Source organism: Camponotus vicinus, unplaced genomic scaffold (assembly GCF_025532165.1).
Source record: "Camponotus vicinus isolate PSW18456_S1 unplaced genomic scaffold, iyCamVici1.0 SCAF_1, whole genome shotgun sequence".
Classification (NCBI taxonomy): domain Eukaryota; kingdom Metazoa; phylum Arthropoda; class Insecta; order Hymenoptera; family Formicidae; genus Camponotus; species Camponotus vicinus.
The window spans coordinates 38,200,579-38,225,063 of record NW_028141945.1 but is presented as its reverse complement, the minus strand read 5'-3'; the positions used below and the strand labels follow the sequence as shown (position 1 = coordinate 38,225,063).

The 24,485-nt window shown below is 35.0% G+C and overlaps 1 protein-coding gene across 7 annotated transcripts; it reads left to right on the top strand.

The window, feature by feature from the left end:
* Positions 1-7: 7 nt before the first annotated feature.
* On the top strand, positions 8-23,745 carry LOC145965993 (xaa-Pro dipeptidase-like). Of its 7 annotated transcripts, none has more exons than XM_083089667.1 (9): positions 8-24; positions 7,679-7,877; positions 13,154-13,393; positions 19,167-19,228; positions 19,319-19,363; positions 22,250-22,519; positions 22,627-23,071; positions 23,152-23,303; positions 23,383-23,745. In XM_083089667.1, the coding sequence occupies exons 2-9, from the start codon at positions 7,731-7,733 to the stop codon at positions 23,420-23,422; spliced, it is 1,401 nt and encodes a 466-aa protein (XP_082945793.1). In that variant the 5' UTR covers positions 8-24; positions 7,679-7,730; the 3' UTR covers positions 23,423-23,745. The 7 variants fall into 7 exon arrangements, 5 of the variants coding, with proteins under 5 accessions (XP_082945793.1, XP_082945783.1, XP_082945766.1 ...); XM_083089640.1 differs by lacking the exon at positions 8-24 and adding an exon at positions 3,458-3,737; XM_083089657.1 differs by lacking the exons at positions 8-24; positions 23,383-23,745 and adding an exon at positions 3,457-3,737 and having other exon boundaries at positions 23,152-23,307.
* Positions 23,746-24,485: the final 740 nt, after the last annotated feature.

The window sequence follows — 24,485 nt, the reverse complement described above, 5'->3', positions numbered from 1 at the left end:
CCTGATCGTTGGCGCGGATTGAAGGTATTCTCTGCCAGCTTCTAGAAATTTGCTTTTAGCTTTACGTTCGTCGATTTATCTCACGTTGATGGTAACCGCGAAACGCTGTGATAAACCGTTCGTGTGTTACATGAAACCGCGATATATCTCGGATTTTCCACGGCGGTATTTGATATCCTGCAAACCTTTAAGAGCGTTTATTATCCCGGTTCTGTGAACATTATTTCCTTTAATAATACGCAGCGAAATCCTCGCAAGCTCGATTTTTCTCCTCGACATATAGCAAGAGAGCTGTTAGAATGTTTCCTAACAATTCTCACAAAAGAGTTGACTGCACGATAATGACTAATAATAATAGCAGCTATAAATTATGGTTCTTAAAGATCTTTGCGGGTGTAAAATGAAACCAACATAGTTTTACTAGCCACTTATTCGACGGTTCTGGCTTGAAAGCGGCAACTAGAGACAGAAAGAAAAGGGTCGATTGTCGATTTCAGGCAAGTCATTTAATGTTAACTCGTGTCTTCTAGAAATTGATGCTCATTCTTCGGATACGAGGCAGCTGTTTTGTCGATACGTAACGCAACACAATTGTGTTGCGTACATGTATAATGACACTATTATTTAGAATCTTGACTTAAAAAATTTTGAAACAATTTAATTTAAACAATTTAAACTCTGAAAAACTTGGCAGCGCGTGACTATATTATTATACTTGCCATATCTATTTTTATATATTTTATATTACCTTTTGATATTTATTCATTTTATTATCTCATTTTTATAATTAAATAATATGATACTATGTTTACAATACTTATTAATAAATAATAGATACTTGAGAATTGTAAAAAATTAATATTTAAAAATGTTATGCGCGATATATATTCTGATAGTATAATAATTGCTACTGGAGTGCAAATCGTAAATACTTATTCTTTATAAGTAGAAAATTCCGGGATTGGAAAGGTTAACAAGCTCGCTCGATTTGCAGAAAAGTCAAATGTCATCGTGAGACAGCATTCGAAAGGAAAGATAGTTGGGAGTCGGTTGTTTTCGCGAGTCATGTCAACGTGGTCATTGTCAAAGATTTTATCGAATACTGGCGGTACTTCTGTGTTTCTAGAAATTGAACAAATCGACAAGTAAATTCAGCTGTTTATTTTATTTATTTAGTTATTAGTTTATTCGATGCAAACACGAAATTATGAATTACGAAATCTTGGCTAACAAAGTGATCGTTTCGTCAGAAAGCAAATTTGTAGCAACACGCGTATCGATATGAGAAGAGGTGTGTGTATGTGTGTGTATGATTACACACACACACACACATATATATATTTCTTACTTTTCTTTTATGCAATTAAATTTTCCCGGATAATCCTATTTACCGAGTCGTTGCTGTTCGCTTTATCGCGTAACCGAGATAATCAATGGATACGCATGTGTTATACGCAGCGCGAAAATAAGCGGTGGAAAACTAGCTTGACCTAATTCAAGAACGTCCATTTATACGTTTGTCTACCATCTGCCGTCGCGATTCGTGTGACATAGATGTTAATTTTACATTAATAGAAATATTCGCGCGAGAAATATTTGTCTATTAATAATAATGTAGAGAATTTCTGAGACTGAGCGTATTTAAAATTTTCTCTTGTAATATTTTCGTATATTTCTATATAAATATGCAATATATATATATATATATATATATATATATATATCACGTACATTCTCAGCGAAGTTTGATATTTCTTGATTATCAAGATCACTCTTTTACAAATATTCATCTGATATCATTTTCATTCGATTTTTCGAAAATACGCGATAACTTATTACGTATCTGATATACGTGAATATTGTCACGTTAACTGTACATAATTTAAGCGATTTGTAAGATAAAACATCTCCAAGGAGGGAGCTGTGATAGAGTTAAATTGCCTGAAAGAATTGATTTCTTTATTGTTATATCAAGGTTTTTTAATCGACTGATAAAAATAACAATAAGTGATTCGATGCAGTTTGCGAATTTTAATTAATAAAATCTTTTTTTTTTCGTTTTTTTTTCAGTCCGAAGCAATGTTCGGTTCCAACAATTTCTACAATTGATTTTGTCGATGATAACTAGATACCTTTTATCATGTTTCGTATTAACAAATAGCACCTTATATAATACGTGTAACGTTTGCGTGACCTTCAGGCAAGTTTCTTCGAGCCTGTCGTCTGTAAACTGAGAATAGGATTCTACATCGACTATAGTGTTTGAAAGAAAACCTTGCGCTATAATTGTACGCGAGACGGCATCGCGTTTCACGTTAAGCGATTTTTGCTTAACGATATCTATCGTCGAAAGAAAACTCCATTCATCATATTCATTTCGAGATATTTTCTGAATTTCGGTAAAATAAAGCAAAATATCTGATCAGATTTATTAATATATATAATAATAAAAAATATACACGCATGTGAGTCGGATTCATAATGAATCATCGAGTTTCAATCATTATCCAACCGAGAAACATCGGATCAATAGACGTTACGTTATTCTCGAAATACATGAGATAACGCAAATCATAATCTGCATTTATCGCAAGATTATTATACTAATAATACATAATGTTTTCATTGATATGAAACAAGAGATTCACTCGACAATCACAAAAAATCTCTTATCAATGTCCGAAGTTTTTTTCCATTTATACGCAATTATAAAGCGACAAATTTGATATAAATCTTTTTTGTTTTCGGCACAATCAGCGACACATGTCGTAAGTCAACAATTCGAACATCTAATAACAGATATCGACCTTGTCTGTGTCTTGACACAGATTTCGGCGCGAGATAGCAAACGCGATGCGACCTAGTTGCATGTTAAAAAAAAAAAAACAATGTGTATGCATTATATTATAATGATTTCGATTCTTATTAACATGTTCATCACGGTTAGTCTTCCGTCATACCCGAGAATTGTGGCTAATGGAACTAGAATATGAATATAGTTTCAAATTTTGATTTCTTTTTTAATTCTCGAATTCATCTTTCAAAAAAATCTTTCTTACATTTCTGACGGAATAAATACATAATCTGCGAGTTTCGTTATCTCTTTTATTTTTGTTCACTTATCTATTTTATGAACAAAAATAATATTTGTAGTATATATATACGTATACATTAAAAATAAATCCATTCTTCTAAATAACACTTATATTATCTTTTACGATATCAGTACATTAAGTGTTATTTAAAAAAAATACGAAAACACATAGTATCTTTAAAAATTGGTACACAAGAATGCTACGGCGGCATTATTGCGTCAGATCGCGTCATCGTTCGGACTCGGCCGCCGTCGGCCATCATCGGCTGTTGTCGGCCGCCGCGCGCCGGCGACCACCCGCTGAACTGTCAGATGATCACGTGCTCGCGCTCGGCTGTCATCGGCTGCTGTCGGTCGCCGCGCGGCGCGATCAGCTGACAGCGATCACGTGACCGACGGACCGAGCTATCAGATGATCACGCGTCGTCGTTGCTCTCGATAACGGAGGTGATACGCGATGTGCTACGTGTAAAGAAACATAATTTCCGATAGCCTCGCGGACAATAACCGTCGTTTTTCTTGTTCATCGATCCCGATCATCGCCAACGGCTTCGTTTACGACAAGACGATCTTGACGGGAGACAACGCATATACCGCGGCTATCATCTACAAACAACATGGCGGAGACTAATCACACGGACTCGTATGTATATTACATGATTTATATAACCGCGTTGTTTTCATCGTTCCTTTGCAGTAGCAAGCTTACACGCGACTTTTTTCCTTTCAGCTCGAAAATACATGCGATAGGCTTTTTTTTTCACGTTAGAGTCGTGCGCGAAAATGATCTCCGAGAGTGTTTGGAGAGTGATCTATTTTCTTTATATATATGATATGAAAAATTAATTTTGAAATTATCTAAAACATTAATTTCAATTGTTAGTTTTTATACTGGCGAAGAAGAGAAGTCAATCGATGATCTTGCGAACGAACGATATGAATTTGCTATAATGTTGCCACTAAACAATGCAATAGAGCGTCGATGGTATTCGCGCGATTGAATTGCGAAATTGCTCGAGTTTGCCCGCGGCTAGAATCGCGCTCGATCGAGCTCGCTTTCCCCTGACTCGACCAGATTTTGAGGTTATGGCGCTCCGCGAAGCTCGCTCCGTTAGAATCGCATTGACCTTTGGACTGTCTGATAACAGCACTTGTACGGGATGTAATAATGGGTTCGATCGAAACTGTAATAAATGCCTCGCGATTCTAACCGTAACGTTGCATGTAGTCGAAATAATTGAAGGTTTCTTTTCATGTTGATTAATTCATCCTTAGTAATTATATTAGAAATATTTATAATAGAAGTACTATAATAATAAAAGCTTAGAGAGAGAGAGAGAGAAAAGGGAAAGAGAAGTAATAGTTTTCAATTATTTTCGATTTAAGCATCTTTTATCCTAAGTAAAAAATAATAATTTGACATACAAGGATTTTACATGTATGTACGTAATTGCGCTTATTGACGGACATGACATATTGTTAATGTCACGCGGCCGCGAAGAATGAATTTTTTTATAGAAAACAATTGTTTTAAAAAGGTTTCTAGGTTGTTAGATTTGCGTGTGGAATTTAATGACGTGTTGTTTACATTGTTCGTAATTATGCTAAACGTGAACATGGTCGTTTCGCGTGAAACGATCATATCTTTTAAAAATACAGACAGTTTTATATTTCGGTTTACATAGCAATTTTCGAGAGGTTAGCGTTTAACTTTCCTGCGAATTATTTGTAGATTAACCGCAAATTTAAACATATAGCACAAGATTGCATTTAAAAATGAAGTAACAATTTTTTATATGTCATTGAATAATTTAAGAAAATGCTAATAATTTTATTTTATTATTTACAATTTTTTTATTTTTTTTATTATTTTTATATTTTTACTAAATAAATTATTGATAATTGCTGTTACTTAAAAATATTTGGCGTGGAAAGCTACATCGTTTTCTTTTCGTACAATCTGATTCTCGATAATATAACTAAAGTAGAACGAGGTTCATGGTACTATCGATTTTTTCGCAGCTGTCGCCATGTCATGTCACGTAAGTCGTATCACAGTAAACAAAACGGCAAATTATTATCGGCGCTGTTTACAGACCTTTAAATTTTGAGCCACTCCAAATTGCTCATCTATATGCTTCAATGTCAACGGTTTTACGTAACAGCTGATGCGTATCGGTTTGTCTTCTTTCTTTCTCGTCGATAAACAGTGTTATTATTTATCGAAACAGTGTTATTATATATCGTGATAAGAACGATTCTAATAAAACTAAAAGCTATGTATAAAGTTATTGCAACGCGTAACATTGTCGAAAGAAAACGACTTGTTTTCCACGAGATTAGATAATCACGTTAATATTTTAATTGGAAACGTAACGTGACATTTTGTAACGTAATATGATATCATTTTCCGGAGAAAATAATATTCGCGATATATTTAACTGCGTTGATTACTCAGTATAATTCTTTCGCACGCCTGTGGTTATCAGCGTGTGAAGATGTCACTTTATTCCGTTTGCTTTGCATTAAAATGATCATGTGAAATGTGTCTGCTTGATATCAAATTTTATTTGCATAACGCCGCCAGACGCGAAACGAAATTAATAATCAATAACGTACGACGAGCGATTTATGATTCGTCATATCAGAAAAACTTGCCTTGTATTTCGAGGATATTTTTGCGCGGAACTTTCATATTGGATATTTACAGCGGTGTATTTCGTGCACAAAACTGGAAAGCTGGCGGAAGTGTTTATGCGAAAAGTTAACAGAAGATACTCGATGCATCTGACCCGTATGATGCTTTCACTTCTTTCATGGAGAACGTACCGTTTTATTCGATGTCGAATAGCGGCTCTCTCTCTATCTTGCTCTACATATCCGACCTAACTTAAATACGTAATAAAGATCAAATTAAGCAATTTATATATTTATAAACTTTTTTTATATATTTATATATTTTTATATATTTATATTTTTAGCAATTTATATATATATATAAATTTATTATATAATTTATTTATTATAAATTATTATATATATATATATATATATATATATATATATATATGTGTGTTTTTCTAAAAAATTTAATTTATATGTGATCCAACTAGAGTCCATATATTAAAACATTGAATTTTAAATACCGCGTATACAATGCATATATAAATAGATCATATATATATATATATATATATATATATATATATATATATAGATCTCTATATTCCACATTGTTGCATATGAATTCTTCTGCCCTCTCTCTAGCAGTACGAACTGCCAAGTTAAATATAATTTTCGAATAGATAAGTTAAAAGTGACGCACGCGTGCGATTCCAAGCGGCTAAATTAGTACACGCGTAGGGTTTAAGAAAGTTTAAATACTGCAACAACGGGGGTGCAGAATTTTACAATTAGATACAACGAGTGTGTATATATGTATATATATATATATATATATATATATACGTACGCATTACGTGCGTGCGTCTCGTTAGCGTATCCAAGTTTTCCGTATGCCATCATACGTTTCGTCCCGAAGATATGGCAGAACAAGAATTGTGTCAGTCAAGAAACGCGAGCCGTCCAATGACACGGCTTAAATATAAACCAAATACATATACATGTGCGCGAGGTCGCGCGAAATCAACCATCCTATTATGCAGTTTATTTATTCTCGCGCTGTATAATTTATTTATGTTAGCCGTCAAATAGCGAGATATACGATCTTATCATGAGCGAGATATGCGATATACGATCTTATCATGAGCGAGATATACGATCTTATCATTATCTGTCTTATTATTAAAATTTACAAAATTAGAAAAGCGTGAATAATAATAAATTACTTTAAAAAGTTCCGATGACGTCATGGGTATTTCAGATTTAATCGAGATTATATTCTGCACATCGTTTATGATGACTTTAAATCGCATGAGCATGCTAATTAATTAATAAAATTAGTATGCTTGCCAGTCATATTCTGCACGCCTTTTCAGCTCTTTTGCGTCATCTTTATTTACGATTTATTCAAATCAATTCTACAATTAATCTATCGAAGAAAAATCTCTGCAGATACGTACGAAATCAGGACTACTCAATTATATGTAAAATGGTTATTTATAAGCCGTGTGCATAACTGTTTTTTTTTACTTTTTTTTATAAGAGTTTTTACGTACACGATTCATCACTTTTGTGTGATGCAACTCTTATGAATCATCTAAATGCACGTGTTAAAGGTGTTGCAAAAGTGGAGGCATCGATGAGTAAGCTGACAACGAAGCGATAAACATGACGGATCTACTTTCTTTTTAGAAAGTTTTAGCGATATTATCGGAAGCAAAATAATTATTTGCGAGCGGCGTATCGTAACATTAGATGCCATTTAACGTCCTCGTATTAGCATTTAACGGTTTCTAATAATAACGCAAAGTTAATGATAAAAGATGTAAAAGTTTGAATACAAAATTGGAATAATATTATTAGCATTAACATAATTGCTCACATATACGCAATCATTTTTTATTTTCTGTAATAGTACATTGTTGTCGATATATTATTGATATATCTGAAATGTAATTTCAGATGCGCCACAGGATCTCACTTCTGGCGACATAAGGAGACGTTAAAAGTACCCATGTCACTTTTTCGCAATAACCGCGATCGACTCATCTCACGTCTTCGTGCAAAGAGCGAAGCTTCTGCCGCAGGCACTTTCGTCCTTCTCCAGGGTGGCGTGGACGTTCCTTTCAACGATACCGACATAAACTGGCCCTTCCGACAGGTATGTATTTGCTTGCTGTTATGCCCTTTAGCATTTGCCAGGTCGATGAAAATATACTATATAAAATATACAAGTCGGTAATTAAAAAAAAATAACATGCGCAAAGATAAGACTATTAAAAAAAGAAGACTATTAAAAAAAATTAATAGTAAAAATTTTTGAATGTGGACTCAAAAGATAAATCTCGATAGAGCTTTACGTTTACAAAATTTTAAACTAAATATCGCTTACAATAGAATATTTTATCATATTATGGAATTTTCTAGATTGTGATATCATCGGACATAATAATATTTGTGTGAATGGCGATCGAAGGAACGAGAAAGTGTTTTTCCTTTTCGTGATCTCTTAGGTGTATCGTGTAAGAAACAAAATACTCGATCGTGTGACCGATGGAAGACGAAGATTCCAAAGATTCAACCGCAATTACGTGGTCTGACTTTTACGACTATTTCTGTCGCACGTCCCTACTGAGGTAACGACCGTAAAGACAATTGAGTTCGCCGCAAAGTGTTCAATAGCCATAGCTATCAATGTGAGAAAATTCATTAGATTTATTTCAACGAGAGAGATTAAAACCGCGGGCGAATATAACTGTGAATTCAATTCGCCGAACTCGGACGATTTATCGCCATATGTTTGTATACGAAATGTAAATTATCGGTAGTTATCGGTGTAAAAATAGCACAATGACTGTACAAGGTTGCAGGAAGTTTGAGGTGATAACATATTAACTGTGTATGATGATACATTAAACAATTATATTGATTATTACAGAAAAGTCTCTCATACTTTTTATTATTTACAGAAAGCTTATCACATGTTGTGAAATGCAAATACGTAATAAAAAACCTTGAATCTACGCGATAGTACATTAAAAAAATGCTTCCCGATTAAATTGCATTAAACTAATTTGTTTTACTAATTACTTTTACTATATTTATAATAAAAATTTATTACATTCATTATAGTGGAATTTTTTCAGAAATTATTCCCATGCACACAGTCTGACTGATATCAGATAATTTTATCCAGTCAGAGATGTGTGGAGGCCAAATATTATTATCTGCCTTATCATGCGATAAGCATTGCAAAATTTTCGCAAAATAAGACTGTGTATGCTTTGAAGTATATATCATTTCGAAGTTTTTCAATACAATATTTTATTAGCATCGTTTAATTTACTATTTTGTATCGTATACACATATATAATGCAATAATATTTTTTTGCTCCATTATTTTTATTTTTTGAAATTTTTAAAACGGTAATGTGTGTATTTGTTTCATATTGATGGTAAATAGAATAAAAATTTCTATTTGGAAATTTATAAACTTCCGTTTTACACGAACTCTAGACTATTACACTCCACTAAACTATTCTGGTAAATGGAGATCCGCTATATTTACATCGGCGAAAACACGTTCTTGTCAAAGCGCGAGACGCCGAAAATCGATGGCACGAGTGACGATCCGGTCGAGACACGCTCCTGGCGCGCAGACGGCTGATCTGGCAGATTGCCTTTAAAACTCGCTTTACTAGAACCGAGAAGGTACCGTTCGGACAGCACACTCTAGAAAAACGCACGACCGTTTCGTTCGTTTGTGTTCCAGACGCTTGCATTGTTTGGGATTTGACCGCAATTTTTGAAGGACTCCAAGAAGTACTCCAAGAATATTTCGAGAAATGGATTGTGAAATAAATAAGAGTTTTTCTATCTATTTTAGTAAAACTGCATTTATATTTATACATATTAAAAATATATTTTTTCATTTATTTCTTAAAATATTTTTAATACGAATTTTATTAATTTTACCAGAGAATAAGTTTATTAAGTTCACGATAAAATATATTTTTTCATTTATTTCTTAAAATATTTTTAATACGAATTTTATTAATTTTACCAGAGAATAAGTTTATTAAGTTCACGATAAAATTCTTGACATATATATATGCACATTCTCTCTCGTTCTTTTTTTATTTCTCTCTCTCCGTTTCTTTCTTTCTCTGTGAAATGGAACTCGAGCCGATGTGCTTAGCGAGCTATCTTTGCGCGAATACAAGTGATTCAAACTGCTTGCGTTGCTCGAAATTTATTCATTGTGATTGTCTTATTACTATCGACAATCTAAAAATAACTGTCCATATTTTTTGTTCCTTAATTTATTTTTTAATTTACAAGCTCATTAAACACGCAACTGTTAAAATCACATTATTTAGTTGGATCTGCAATCGCGTCTCGATTCTCAGCCTAGATTACATTCAATGTTATCATGAATTGATCATGCATGTGACGAAATCATTCTGTTTCATGAACTCGTAAGATGAACAAGTAAAAAATATATAAGTTCGATGGAATTCGTCTTAATCACATGATATTTTCGGAAGTTAAAGTTATGATGAGGAAATGGAGTCAGTAGAAATTAAAATAAAACGAATTCTTTTCCGAGAAAAATGTTGGATTGTGATTGGTGAATTTGCTTTCTGTTCTTTTATTGCATTTTTATACATGCTATAGGCTTTCGCGTGAATATTATCTCGAGGTGTGCCAGACCAGTTCAAATTTGTACTATGCTTGCGTCATTCTTGATCTTTCTAGACGACGTTTAGACCGAACTCGTGTGAGCCCTGTGTTTCGAGTTGAAGAGAAGAAAATATTTTTTATCCTCGTACACGCGTTTTCCAGTATTATTTTCTATAATCTTGACAGGAAAATTTAATCTACGCTTAAATTTTTTGAAAATACATATTTAACGTCAATGATTCGAAAATACGTGTATATTAGATCATGGCAAGGGTTTCGCAAAAATTTCCACAGAAATGAATAGGCAGGAAATTTGTTGTAGAATCCGCGGTTGGGGGAACATCCGGTGCTTCTGGGACATCCTGTATGCGTGCAATCAAGGTGGTGTTCCAGTTTCTAATTTGGCGAATAGCGGATCGCTCCTTTCTTTGTTACGCAGCGCGCTCTCGCCAGTTAAAACGATGTAGTTGAATTCGATATCGTGGTACCTATACATTGTTGCGGGATTCTGCGATCAATACGAGACCCTTTCGTCTCGCCGAATTCTTTCTTAATGCAGTTGTTCGTGCATCTTAATGCCGTGTTCGCGTTTCCGGCTTTGTCCGAATTTTGAGCGGAGAGGAAGAACCCAATTAATAATAAAAAAAAGACCGATAATTTTTTTTAAGTAAATTATTATATAATCTTTAGAAATATTCTGTACACGAAATACAGATCTGAAAATAAAGTTTATGAAAATTATTCGCGTTAATACCAAATACCTCTACAGAAAGTAATATAGATATCCCTGCTAGTTTGCACACGTTTACAAGATACACGCGCCAATGTGCGAATGTATGCATATATATATATATATACATACATATACATACACATATATACATATCTATATGCATACACACAGTTTCCTTAAGATAATACCTGCTGGTTGCGCCGAGAGCGCGTTGACCTGATGGCCGATCGTTCTCAAGACGTTCTCTCTCTTCTCTCTCGTTCTCCTCATATTCTATCTCTGTCTTGCCCAGCATCGGACGGAAATGAGAGCCCCCGAGAATGACCAGGAGAAGCGAGAGAGAGAGAGAGAGAGAGAGGGGAGGGGAGGGAGGGAGAGTGAAGGAAGGCTCAGCTCTTGAACCCAAACACAACGCATTACGACTCGCTCGACTCATTTCTCATAGCTTCACCCTTGGAATTCCGATCTGCCGGATTTTTTGGAACTTATGACGACGACAGCAACAGCTGCCTCCGCCAATGTTATTAAAACGATATTGTGGCATCGTATATAATATACACACACACACACATCTTTGTGCAACTGCACCTGCCACATTTGTTTTTTTTTCTTTGTTCTCCCATCACATGCGACCATACTCCTTTTTAACCCTGGATCATTTTATCTTAAGTCCAATAATATAAATAAAATCTTCTTTCTCAGAGCATGATTAAACACATATTTTTCTAGGTAAAAAGTAATAATTAAGATGTATTTTTTTAAATTATTTTGATTTGCTTTTTTTATCAATTAATTAAAATCAATATATAACTCAGCCGATCAATGAATTCTATATATTTAAAATGGAGAAATAGTTCATTACAATAAAATTTGACATAAATGAGATTGAATGTTACACCCCAATGATTTTTTACAAATAATTATTATTTCTCGGACAAAATCTGATTTTTCTTATTTTTCATCACATAAAATCCCGCTTCTATTTCAAATCTAAAAAATTCCTATTCAAAATCTAGAAAACTTTAACCTGGAACATCAATGAATTTACAACCACGAAATGTATGTGTGTCTTTGTAAGGTGCATCTATACGATTCGACCTCGACGGTTCGACCTGGTAAAAAGGGCCGAACAGTGGAAATGGCATTTCCGCTTCGCCTTTCTCAGGTAAAGGGGAAGCGTCGAGGTGGCCGCGTACGGACACACTCGCGTGATCTTATTTCCTGTACAAAGTTTTTCGAAGTCGAAGGAACTTGAGGTCCGCAGCCGGGCGTGAGATCGCCACGGGGAATCTATTGTAATATTTTTGACGCGTTAAAAAATAACAGAAAAAAACGAATTGGCTATTGAAAGACGAGAGAGAGAGTCCGATTTGTATCCTTTGTTCGTGCGGGAAATGGACACCAGTACTTTGCCTCGCGTACAATTGTGAAACGTCGTCTATTAGTCGTCGAGAAAAATCCTACAACGACCGGGAGATGACCTGGCGTCGATTCGATGACGTGGCCCCGGAATAATATCATTGTGTCTTCTCAAATACGGTCGGCGAAAACATTATAAAGGTATCGATTTTTCACGTAATATCGCGTGATGACCTATTTGTTTCGAAAGAGTAAATAAATTCGTTTTCGAGAATGGATTTTGGCTCTAAAAACGGAAGCGTTGCATAGTGACATCGTAAACATTGATGTAAACAGTTTTATTTCATCGAACATTGTTTTCCATGTCAATTATGCGCGCGTCAACAACTATCTCGTAATAAGGAATATTTTATTATACCTTCTTTATTTTTTTATCTTTATTTGCATCTTTCGCAACTTGTATCTAGCGCAAAAGTTTCCATGTAATGGTCGAAAGTATTGCGTGTACCACTTCTAGATAATTACTTAGAAAGGTACTAGATCATATATTTTCTGCTGTCATTTTCTTATGCGACATTTGTTTCGAAAACTCCTTCATTATTCAGCATTGTTGAGCTTTCCGGTAACTTGTCTTATATCACATTATTTGTCCTCTTTATCAGGAATCGTTTTTCCAATGGTGCTTCGGAGCCGAGGAGCCAGGATATTACGGCGCTTTCGACCTCGACAACGGCATCTCGATCCTCTTTGTGCCGAGGTTACCGCCCGAATATGCGATTTGGGAAGGCAAATTATACACCCTGGATGAATTCAAGGAACGATATTGCGTGGATGAGACTTACTACACCGATGAGATTGCGCGCGTGCTCAAGGAAAAGCGAGCGCGCCTTTTGCTCACGCTGGTAAGTCGCACTTGGGAACAGATAAATGCTCACCACTTCTCTTGATGAACGCCTGCCTTCTCTTCAGGCACGGGAACATGCTCAACTTGAGAATATTTTGGAACCTAGAATGACCACCCGATTTTGTAATAACAATTTTTTTTTCTATGTAGCATAATAAAAAGATCCATTGCTTACTATTAGCAATATATGAGTGTCGATAAGCTATAAAATAGAAATAAATGAAACTATCAAATATCCTCAGGTTGAGCACCTTCTGTCACATGTATAATATATGTGTGTGTGTGTGTGTCTCGCAATAAGCGATCCGCCGTGGCGTGCCTCGTGACGTTTACCTTCGCCTCCTTCGCGACTGTCTGCCTCTACAATGTGTCGAGAAAGTTACATCGGTCGACTGGTTGTGAGTCGCTTGCATCGAGACGGCTTCAGAAACGCTCTCCTTCGTCAAACATTCGACGAATGTAAATGCATTCTGTACGTGCGTACCTGCGAACTTTTGTCGTATTGTCATCTGCGATTGGAGCCTCGCGAGCCTGCTTCATTTGCACGATACGACATTTGTCACGACTCGGTGAATGTTTGTCGAGCGAGAGCACCGTCTGACGTCGCCTTTACTGGATGATTTACCAATTCTGCTGGTGTTTACAGAGCCCGCTAAATGAGTATTGCAAAAATTTCGCGTATAATATCTCATGGAAATACCGTACATGTTTGCACGCGCATTTAAATGTTGCCCTGTTGCTACGCGGATTAGAATTACAGTAGGTTTAGCAGAATCCCAGAATGCATTCCTTAGACCGGCTCACTTTCGTTTACCAAATAAACGATGCATATAAAGATATGCCGCTTTTATTCGGTATATTTTATTATTCCTCGAGAAAGTCGAAAGTAGAAAGAAGTGAAAAAGTAAACGAATTGTTTGCTCGAATTATCATATTTGTTTTCTATTTTCTGTAATTCGCTTTTATATTTTCCGTGTTTTGACATTATCTCGGTCTATGTGTCAAGCCCAGTTTTGTTAATTTTTATTTTCAGAAAATAAGCGGAAGCAAAGCTACGTTATTTTATGAAAAAAAAAGTACGATACTACGTAGAATAATTTCACCTGAAGCTTGATAACGCGCGCTCTGCGATAAAAGTATGAAAAAATACGATAGAATATTTGTTCCATCTGCGACTTCGTGCAACCTCGCACGCTGCTTTGTTCTAGCACATATGTCGTGTTCATAACTCGCGTTGGAAAATAGCCGATGAATTTTTCAACCTGTCATTATCTAACGAACAACAATTTGTAGTCCCTAGCGGCAATGCATCAATGACAATGTAACTGGGTAACCGGCACTATTTACGAACGATTCGACCCATACTACTATGTGACGTGGAAATGCTTATCTGATAACGCGCCACCGCAAATAAATTTCGCACACAAAGTTTGAAAAATATAGTCGACTTCCCGTATCGATTAGAACCGGTGATATAAAAGGTACTCCGTTTTTAGTAAGTAAATACAGGCACTTGGGGGTCACAAAATGTAGGGACAATATGCTAATAAGAAATTAGTCATACTCTATAAATATTTAAAGTAATTTTCCAAGATGACTGTGCGTTATATCATGTTTTGTTATCAAACAAAATTTTTTGTAAACGCGCATTATTACATCTCATTAACGTTTTTTCTTTTGATATTCTTTTTCTTTCATATCTATATCTTTAGAAAATAATTGCCGTGCGTGTCTTTTAATAGAAATAGAGAAAATATTTTACATGTAGAGATATTTTATACAGATATTAGAATGTTTGTGAATAATAGGGCGTTTAGATACTACAACATTCGGACACAATGGAACTTTAAATAACTGCATTCAAATCAGTTGGAGTCAAGTAGTTCTTGATATTGACTTTATCTAACAATAAGTAGATATATTCTTTACATTTTTGCATTTTTTAAATATATATATATATATATTATCATTTTTTAAAAAATATTTTTAAAATAATTTTAGAAATAATTTTAAAAATTGTTTATATATAAGCTCTCTCTCTCTCTCTCTCTCTCTCTCTCTTTTTCTGTCGCGATAATATTGCGATACAAGTTTATCAATAATTACATGAGTTATCGTTATCAATAAGGAACATTGATTATCTCAAATACTATAAAGTCTATGTGACCTATATATCAAATACGTGACCTATGTATCAAATATGTTATATCGTTAAAGCAATCCTTGCACTTTTCCTTGTTCATGTACCTTTGACACGTAAGCGACATTAGCATCGTCGACATATTGAAATTTGCGGAACTAATTTTGCTAATACACCGGTCGCGCGAGACCGCACAATTTAGAGCAATTTGGAGTAATTTAAAATTTTCGACTCGCACACATTGCGCGATTGCATAGAGACGCCCGCATGATTTATGTGAAACCAGGAAATTCGCGAAGGTTCGTGTGTGCACGCCAGAACGGAGATGTTTTCTAAGAATTGTACTGTGTACGCGATTATTATCCGACTTGTATTATTCGTTGAGTTGCATGTTGTGTATAGTACACGTCACTGTCTCGTCAGGCAAATTGACATAAAACAGTCGGTGTTTGTATCTAACGATGTCGGATCGATCAAAAACATAATAAACCTGCAAATGTCATTAATGCAAGAATTTAAATCATTTTTCGTGCCGAAAGTTAATCCGATCCGTGTGTCCGACAATTTTGTATATTTATGATGCTAAATTTTTTGCATACTAACGGTGGAAGTTATTTATTACGTCGGATAGGCAAATGATGATGACGATGACGATGAAAGGAAAATATTTACTCAAGGAATTTTACTTTGCGCGTTTGCATTTTCAGATTGCGTATTATCATTTGTATGTTAGTATAGATATCGAGTAGCTCTAGCAGTGCCACACGCAGGGGCCACAGCCTTGAATCTTCCCTCTATTTTCAGTGTCGTTCAATAAATCGAATCGCAACGAAACACAGCGGAAAAATCAATATTTAATGGCTTCGCAGAAAGTATTATTTTGCTGAAAGGCGCAGAGAGACGTTCGGCATGAATAAGAGATGGAACAATGCTCGGCATTTGCCGTAAACAATTGTTTTTGCTACTATGTAGATTGAAATGCGTAAAGAAGCGTTCAATCAATAAGCAAGATCGAGATTAGTATTACAAAATTCATTTTTGCAGGCTTTAAGATGTGTGTATGTATGTGTTGCGTTATCTTTTTATCAAAAAAGATATTTAATCAAACCTATATAAAATTTATTAATAATTGCAAGTTTATAGAATTTTTTTCATATTTTTCTTGTCACTGAGATTTTACGAGTGTTTAACGAGAAAATATATGTCGCATAATTCCTTTAAATTATTTTAATGCCAATTTAGAAATCGATTTATCGACGTAATTGTCGATGTAATTCAAAAACTGGAAACTGATCCAGTCTGTTTTTAAGTGTAATACTTACGCAACTTACGTGTTTCGCGTATGTATGTAATCGAGATTTTTTTTTATTTGTTGCAAAGAAACGACTCTGCGTTCAATTTTTAGTCTGGTTTATTTTTAAAGATTAGCGTAACGCTTATACAATGTAAGATATGCGAAATCAAATGTTGCTAGTTACGGCACGACTCAGATATCTTGCGAATTATGTTTTCGTTCTAAATTACTGTGCCTTGTGCCGTTAATAAAAAATAATACAAAGCAAATTCATTTTGCATATGATGAGATGAGAACTACAATTAATTACTAATTTGAAAAATATTAAATTATGTATCATTAATACGAAATTAATATGAGAAATTACCTCTTGCGCTTTAATCATTAATTATACGGCGTAGTATTGTTTGCAAACAATACTTTCCAAGCCGATTACAGTTCGACAATGTGATATTCATGCGTGACAAAGCTAATTTAATGGCTGATAAATACCAATGAAAACAAAATGATTTCATGCCGGTGGGAATACATTACATCCGCGCATTTATATTTTATATATATATATATATGTGTGTGTGTGTGTGTGTGTGTGTGTGTGTGTGTGTGTGTGTGTGTGTGTGTGTGTGTGTATTGTTGTTGTTACACCAGAACCAATGATAGAATGCTTTCTCGTTTTAAATCTTCAATTTTTAAATTCTCAGATTTATTTATAGAAAAATGAGCTTCACATCTCATTCATCGTTTGTCGTCGAAATTAAAGTCGATATTTTTGGCGCACGTGTAATTTCTCTCGGATATGCATGAAAAATTTATTCGCTGATATGTATGTTTCCTTTTTCCCCGTTTATCTCTTATTACAGCCTTGTCGTCGTGCATGTATATCGATCGATATCGATTAGAAATTTATGATTGCCGATAGGCGGGGTATATCGTGTATTTCTGCATGCCAAATGAGACAAGTTTGGGAACTATAGGGCCACACAGGACGTTACATCATGATCCCGGTCAGGCGCAAGATTAATGCCGAGGTTCAAGCTTGGCAGAAATAGGCACGGGTATAATCGACGACGGGGCGAGTCATAATATAACCTTTTATGCTTTCATGCAACCGTGTTGTCGCATATATACACATACATACGACATCAAAATATCTACCTATAGAGACACAGAATAAACTATCTAATTATATAAAGAAAGATGATAAAGGTTTTCTCGAATCTGACCTTTCAAAGATGAATTACGTAATAAATATCACACACTCTCTCTTTCTCGGAGAATATAATAATATCGGTATTAATATCGATTTTGAGAACATTTTATAATCGAAACTATTTCGAGAATTAAAGATAACTAAGTTTCTTGTGGAAAATGCGCGTAGTTGAAAGATATTTTCATTCTTACAATTATGAATCATCGGGCGATATCAAGAATTGCAAACTTATAACGTGTTTAGTCTATTGTTAGTAAAGAATAGTTTGATATCAGTTTTATACCAGTTTGCATATACGCGTTGTCAATATTGATAAACACTTGTCTTTTACAGACAAGCTATATAGCAGTCCCACGAATATAATTACGATTACATTTGAAACACGTATTGCTACCGCGTATTTTTATGCGACATATTGCACGATCTTTTGCAATATCCGATACAACAAATGCTGATGTAGCGCATTCATTACCGGTACTCGCCACTTGGCATACAAACATTTTTATCTATTACTCAGCGAAAAATGACTAATATATTCCATAATAACGCGAGTATACGCAAAAACTGTCCACTAATTTAACGTTATGCGCAGCCACGTAATTCAACCATGTGAAAATAAACTTTATAATTGTTTACGCAAGAAATCATTGTGTACTAAGTACACACATAGACACTATATACATCAAAAATCAAGTATATATATATAATCACGTAAAAATATGATTATTATATAAAGGAGAAATTATCATAACAGGAAAACACTTTTTGAGTCATTATCATAAACGGAAATAATTTGAAATTTAGATATTAATTATATATACGTGCTCTTGCGATTCGCCAATTTAACGTGCTAATTAATCAGTTAATTAATGCATGACGCATTAAGGATTTACACTGACATTATCATCTACTGAAATACGTAACATTATCACGTGTGTATCCTGCGTGATGCAGAAATCGATTGCACGGAAACGTTTGTTTCGCTTCCGACCGAATAAAGAATGCTTTCTCTATTATTCTTACCTAAGGGATTATATAAAAAGCTTATTCTTACTTTGATCGGCTAAATGTATCTGCCCCATTATAATACTACAATTGTGATGCGAACGATTGAATTATCTTTGCAGAGCGGCAGAAACAGCGATAGCGGTTTATTGGCACGCGAAGCGGTTTTCGACGGTATCGGCGAGTGAGTAATATGACATAAATAAAACTACATTAATATAAATGCGAATATATGATTGTCGAAGACGATTTAATTTCAAGTTTTTTATTGCAGATTCAAAGTAAATAATAGTATCCTGTATCCGGAAATATGTGAATGGTGAGTATATGTATGTACTACATTTATGTATACATATATTTTGCGTTGATAATTAATTTTACATTTATATATATATGTGCGAGAGAGAAGAATGAAATGACAAATGAGTCTTATAGACAAATTTAAAATAAATTATAATTTAATTAAGACGATTAAAAATGCGCGTTTTTATATCTCATTATTATTAAGAAAATAAGAAATATTTTTGTCATTTAAATTTAATTTTTTATTGATTATCGCGTGTCAACTGCTTGAAAGAGTCAGTGTCGCCATCGGCTGGTCGTGTCATGCAATTATACACTGCATCGGTACATCTCTGACAACTTTTTATTGGGTTACGATATCGAATATTTTATACATTTTATGTATTTTTTTTACTTCGTACATGCCACAATAATTAAAATTACTCTTCTCGCATTTATAATGTTTTTAATTTTCCGTATACAAGTATGAAGATCTTGAAAAAAATTATTGAATAATGCGATGCTTATAATATATTTCGAAAATAAAAAAAGGAAAAAAGGTAAAAAAGGAAAATTTACATATAACATTTTTATTATATTTATGATTACTATTATAGATGATAGTCTTAAATCATATATACTGGAGAAAATTTCCTACAAACGCATTTGTGCAACCGTATAGCCTGATTTCCAAATTTAAAAAGAGATGGTTCGCACACAATCATGATGGAGCACAATTGACTCAAACGAACATCTTTGTGCAAGAAGGTACACATATACAAGAAGTTCCTTTAATAGTCAGAAAGATTACCAACATCGAAGCTCTCTTTGGTAATAGAAGCAAAGAAGATATATCGGTATCGAATAAAAACAAAAAATCTGCAATAATTTATAAGGAAAATATTCCTCCTTCCAATACAAGCGTGATGAAGCCCTTGAAGCACAGTATTAGTATAGAAACGAATGAGGGTACAGCGATTCTTTTCTGCCCCGATATTGAGCGTCTGAGAAATACAGACGTAGAACAGGTTTTAGACGCGATAAATTCGAGCACGAATAAAGGAACGGAGGGTAAGATGGCTGATGAGATCAGCTGTCGAATAGCGCTCCAAAGTTTAAAGAAAATGATAGAATTAGAAAATGGATGGTATCGATATCGAAAAACCTTGTCAAGTGGTCAATCGTCCGCGGAAATCATTAATAGGAACATTATTTTGCGACAACTTGTACATCTGATTGTCAAAAGTCGAGATAGCGAGATGATACTGCAGGGATTGAGAGCGCTGAAGAGAGACAAATTTAATCCTTCAACGAACGTTTACAAGGACTTGATGTGCAATGAAATTATGATTAGAGCTACGGACGGCGAATTTACTGTGCTGCAATTAATCAGAGCGGTAAAAATTTTGGCTTCTTTTAGAGATCCCAAGTACAGAAATTGCGTCGATACGTTATGGGTAGGTTTGGCGTGTAGAGAGCAGGATATTAAATCGGATTTATTGGTGCCGTTATTCAGATCGCTAAAATATTTCCAACGAAGTAAAGACATGATACAAATTATCTTGGAGAAGAAACTTTCGGAACAATGGTTGAAGTTGTCCGGCACGCAGATGGCTAATATATTGGACTGCCTTCACGGGAAAGAGTCTTCAAAGGGATGCCTATCAAGTGCCAGTAAGTGGGCAGGTGTGAGCATGACTACTTCTACGGAAAAGGATCTCGTCAATTTTATTAACAGTTTACGCACGAAGAAATATATCGATGAAAATATCGAGCAGGCATTGGCGAGATACATAACAAATATAGGCACTGAGACGAGAGATCCTAATTTAATCGCTTCCATCATGAATTATTGCAAAGATTTAAAACTCAGGAATCCGTACGTTCTTGCCGAATGTGGAAAATATTTTATAAAACACGGAATGGAAATTTCGCCTACTTTGTTGTCTTCGATTCTTACGCCTTTTGGATTATTGAATATACAACCGCCGGATCCGACCGAATTTTGGAAAAAGTTTGATGAAGTAATATCCGCAAGATTCGCAGATTTGAAACTGAACGATGTATTAAACATTTTCCTCTCTTGCATGTATCTCGAAAAATATCCCGTCAAATATTTAGATAGAGTCTTTAGTTCGTATCTTGTAAATAGACTGGAAATTCAAAGAGACGCGCCTATTGTCAATCGCTTAAAAACCAAATTAAAGCTGTTCGATGCGAGCATGTCGTTAGAATGTAAAGATTATCAAGGCGGTCCGATTAATCTAGACAGAAGTGCAAAGTCCTTAGATTTGGACATAAGAATCAGGAGTATTATTAATAAAATATACAAACCACTGGCGCATTTAATTGGCGGCGAACAAAAGTTGAGCAGGAGCGTAGTTTTAAACAGATTGCCCCTCATAAACTTTTATGTTTTAGATATTTTGATACATCCGCTCTTAAAGTCTACGCTAGTTTTCAATTTGAATTTACACAAAAAGAGAAACGTCAATACAGTAATTCTGATTCATTTGCCCGAATATTATTGCTGGAACACGCAATTTTTAATAGGACCGCAGATAATGAGAAAACGGCAAATTCGAAAATTAGGCTTTCGAGTAACATGCTTGGATTATGCAAAATTGACAAAATTTGTAGATCACGATGATAAGTTGTTATCTTACTTATCGCAAAGCCTAGATGCTGCCGAGGATGCTTTATAACATTGTATTTCGTGTCTGACATGTGGATTTATACAAATTTGCGGTTAAAATTACAATTAAATTAAACTACATCTCTTTGGTTTAATAATTAAAGTAAGAAATGATAAAAAAGCACTGTACTCTAAACTGAATAAATTTTGTAATTTTGTAATAAAAAAATCAGTTTTCATAATATATAATGTAATATTTATATAAGTTCTCTTCTTCTTGTTTCATAGCCGGGTAATAAAATCTCCTGAGGAAATTGAGGTATTGCGGTATGTGTGCAAGATAAGTTCGGAAGCGCACAAGGTCGTTATGCGTTCTATGCGTCCTGGAATTCCAGAATATACGGCAGAATCTTGGTTTCTGCATTATATATACGGTACGGGAGGTTGCAGGCACGTGTCCTACACATGCATCTGTGGATCCGGACATAATTCCTCCATATTACACTATGGTCATGCTGGTGCGCCGAATAATAAAGTAATACAGGATGGAGATATGTGGTAAGATTTCCGCTGGAAATAATTTTATCCTCTTCATGTCCATGTATATTTGTATTACAATTCGTTGCGTGTTCGTGTGACATAATATATTTTTTTACATTGTGCAGTCTGTTCGATATGGGTGGCAATTATTGCGGATACGCGGCCGATATTACGTGCAGTTTTCCGGCCAACGGAAAATTCACCAAAGATCAGAAGCTAATTTACAATGCAGTATTAAAGGCGCGCGACGCGGTTATCGCGGCTGCGAAGCCGGGAATCACCTGGACGGACATGCATTTGTTAGCGAACAGAGTCATGTTGACGTCGTTGAAGGAGGGCGGACTGTTGGTAGGCGATGTCGAGGATATGGTGAGAGCAGGTTTGAACGAAGTATTTCAACCTCACGGATTGGGGCATCTTTTGGGATTAGATGTGCATGACGTCGGCGGATATCTGCCCGGTCATCCTGAACGTTCGAAGGATGCAGGAGTCAGGAAGCTAAGAACCGCTCGTACACTGCTCGCTGGAATGGTTCTCACGATAGAACCAGGCTGCTACTTCATAGACTGCGTAAGTATAGAAAGAATTAACATGTAAGTCTATAAAGACCTTTCAAAACTAATCTTTAAGTAAAATATTTTTTATTACAGTTGCTGGATGCAGCTCTGGCCAATCCCGATCAGTCAAAATTCCTCGTGCAAGAAGAATTGCAAAGATTCCGCGGTTTTGGTGGCGTCAGGATAGAAGATGATGTCCTTATAACAGAGACTGGAGTAGAAAATATGACGGATGTTCCTCGCACGTAAGCATCCATTCTGTATAAAACTATTTTCTGTAAATATTGATCAAAGAGAATTAAATTTTACGTGCATATTTTTCAGGATCGAAGAAATTGAGGAATATATGCAGAGAGACAATTGATGATAATTCGGAGAATTTAAAAACCTTCGAGAAAATACACAAATGTTCTCAAAAAGTTGAATAATTCGTTTGTTATTAATACTGGACGGATAAAGTTACATAACGGAAGATAATTGTGATAAGAAAATCTACCTATATAATTTCCTATAAGGTATAAAGCCATACATATTATATATATACAAATATATATATATATATATATATATATATATATGTGTGTATATTTGTATATTTACTACCATTTATACATTTATACATAGATGTAACATTTGATACATAATAAAGCGCAAGAGAGAGAGTCTCTCTAAGATGCCGTAATGTTATGTCGTCATTGCGATGTTTACGTTACACATGTTAAATATATATCGGTTATCGCGTAACAAGGTTTTTCAAACCTACATTCTCGCGCTAGCAATAGTTTTACATTGACTTAGATTAGAAAGCGAGCAAAAATCACTCTTTGCCGGCAACGTTTATTTCAGAGCAGTTTTAGCGACTTTTGACGCTGAAAATGAAAATAATTTAACGGACACGCATAGACAGCGTCACAATCGTGAGAATTAGAGCTTAATTTGGAAAATACTTTTATCGCATGACCTTTTATACTCGCATGGAAGTTGGCGCATGCCGACTATAGTCCCTCACGTCCATCTCGGATGAAATCTAAGCGCGGTTATTATCGTGCGTGCGCGCGGCTATTATCGGCGCCTTACAGTTGCGTGACCGACGTGTACGCGGTAAACGTACCAGCGGCGTTCGCGTGTTGCAACATGCGTCTTGAATTTCACAAGAATAGCATAAAGCGGTCGATACGTCAACGAACCAAAGTCTACGGAAAAATTTGCGAGGCTTCTAAATAAACTTGTCTCGTCTTTGGTGACGCGAGCGATAGGCCTCGAGCGAATGATAACGAAGGAAGCGTTGACGTCAAGCCGCATTATCACTATTCACATGAAGAGATTTGGTGAAAATGTAGAGAAAGCCGGTTGAGAGAAAGCGCAACTCGACAAAGAATTGCGACCGCTTGTATAAAAATAAGACATCGGAACAAGGAACGGACATC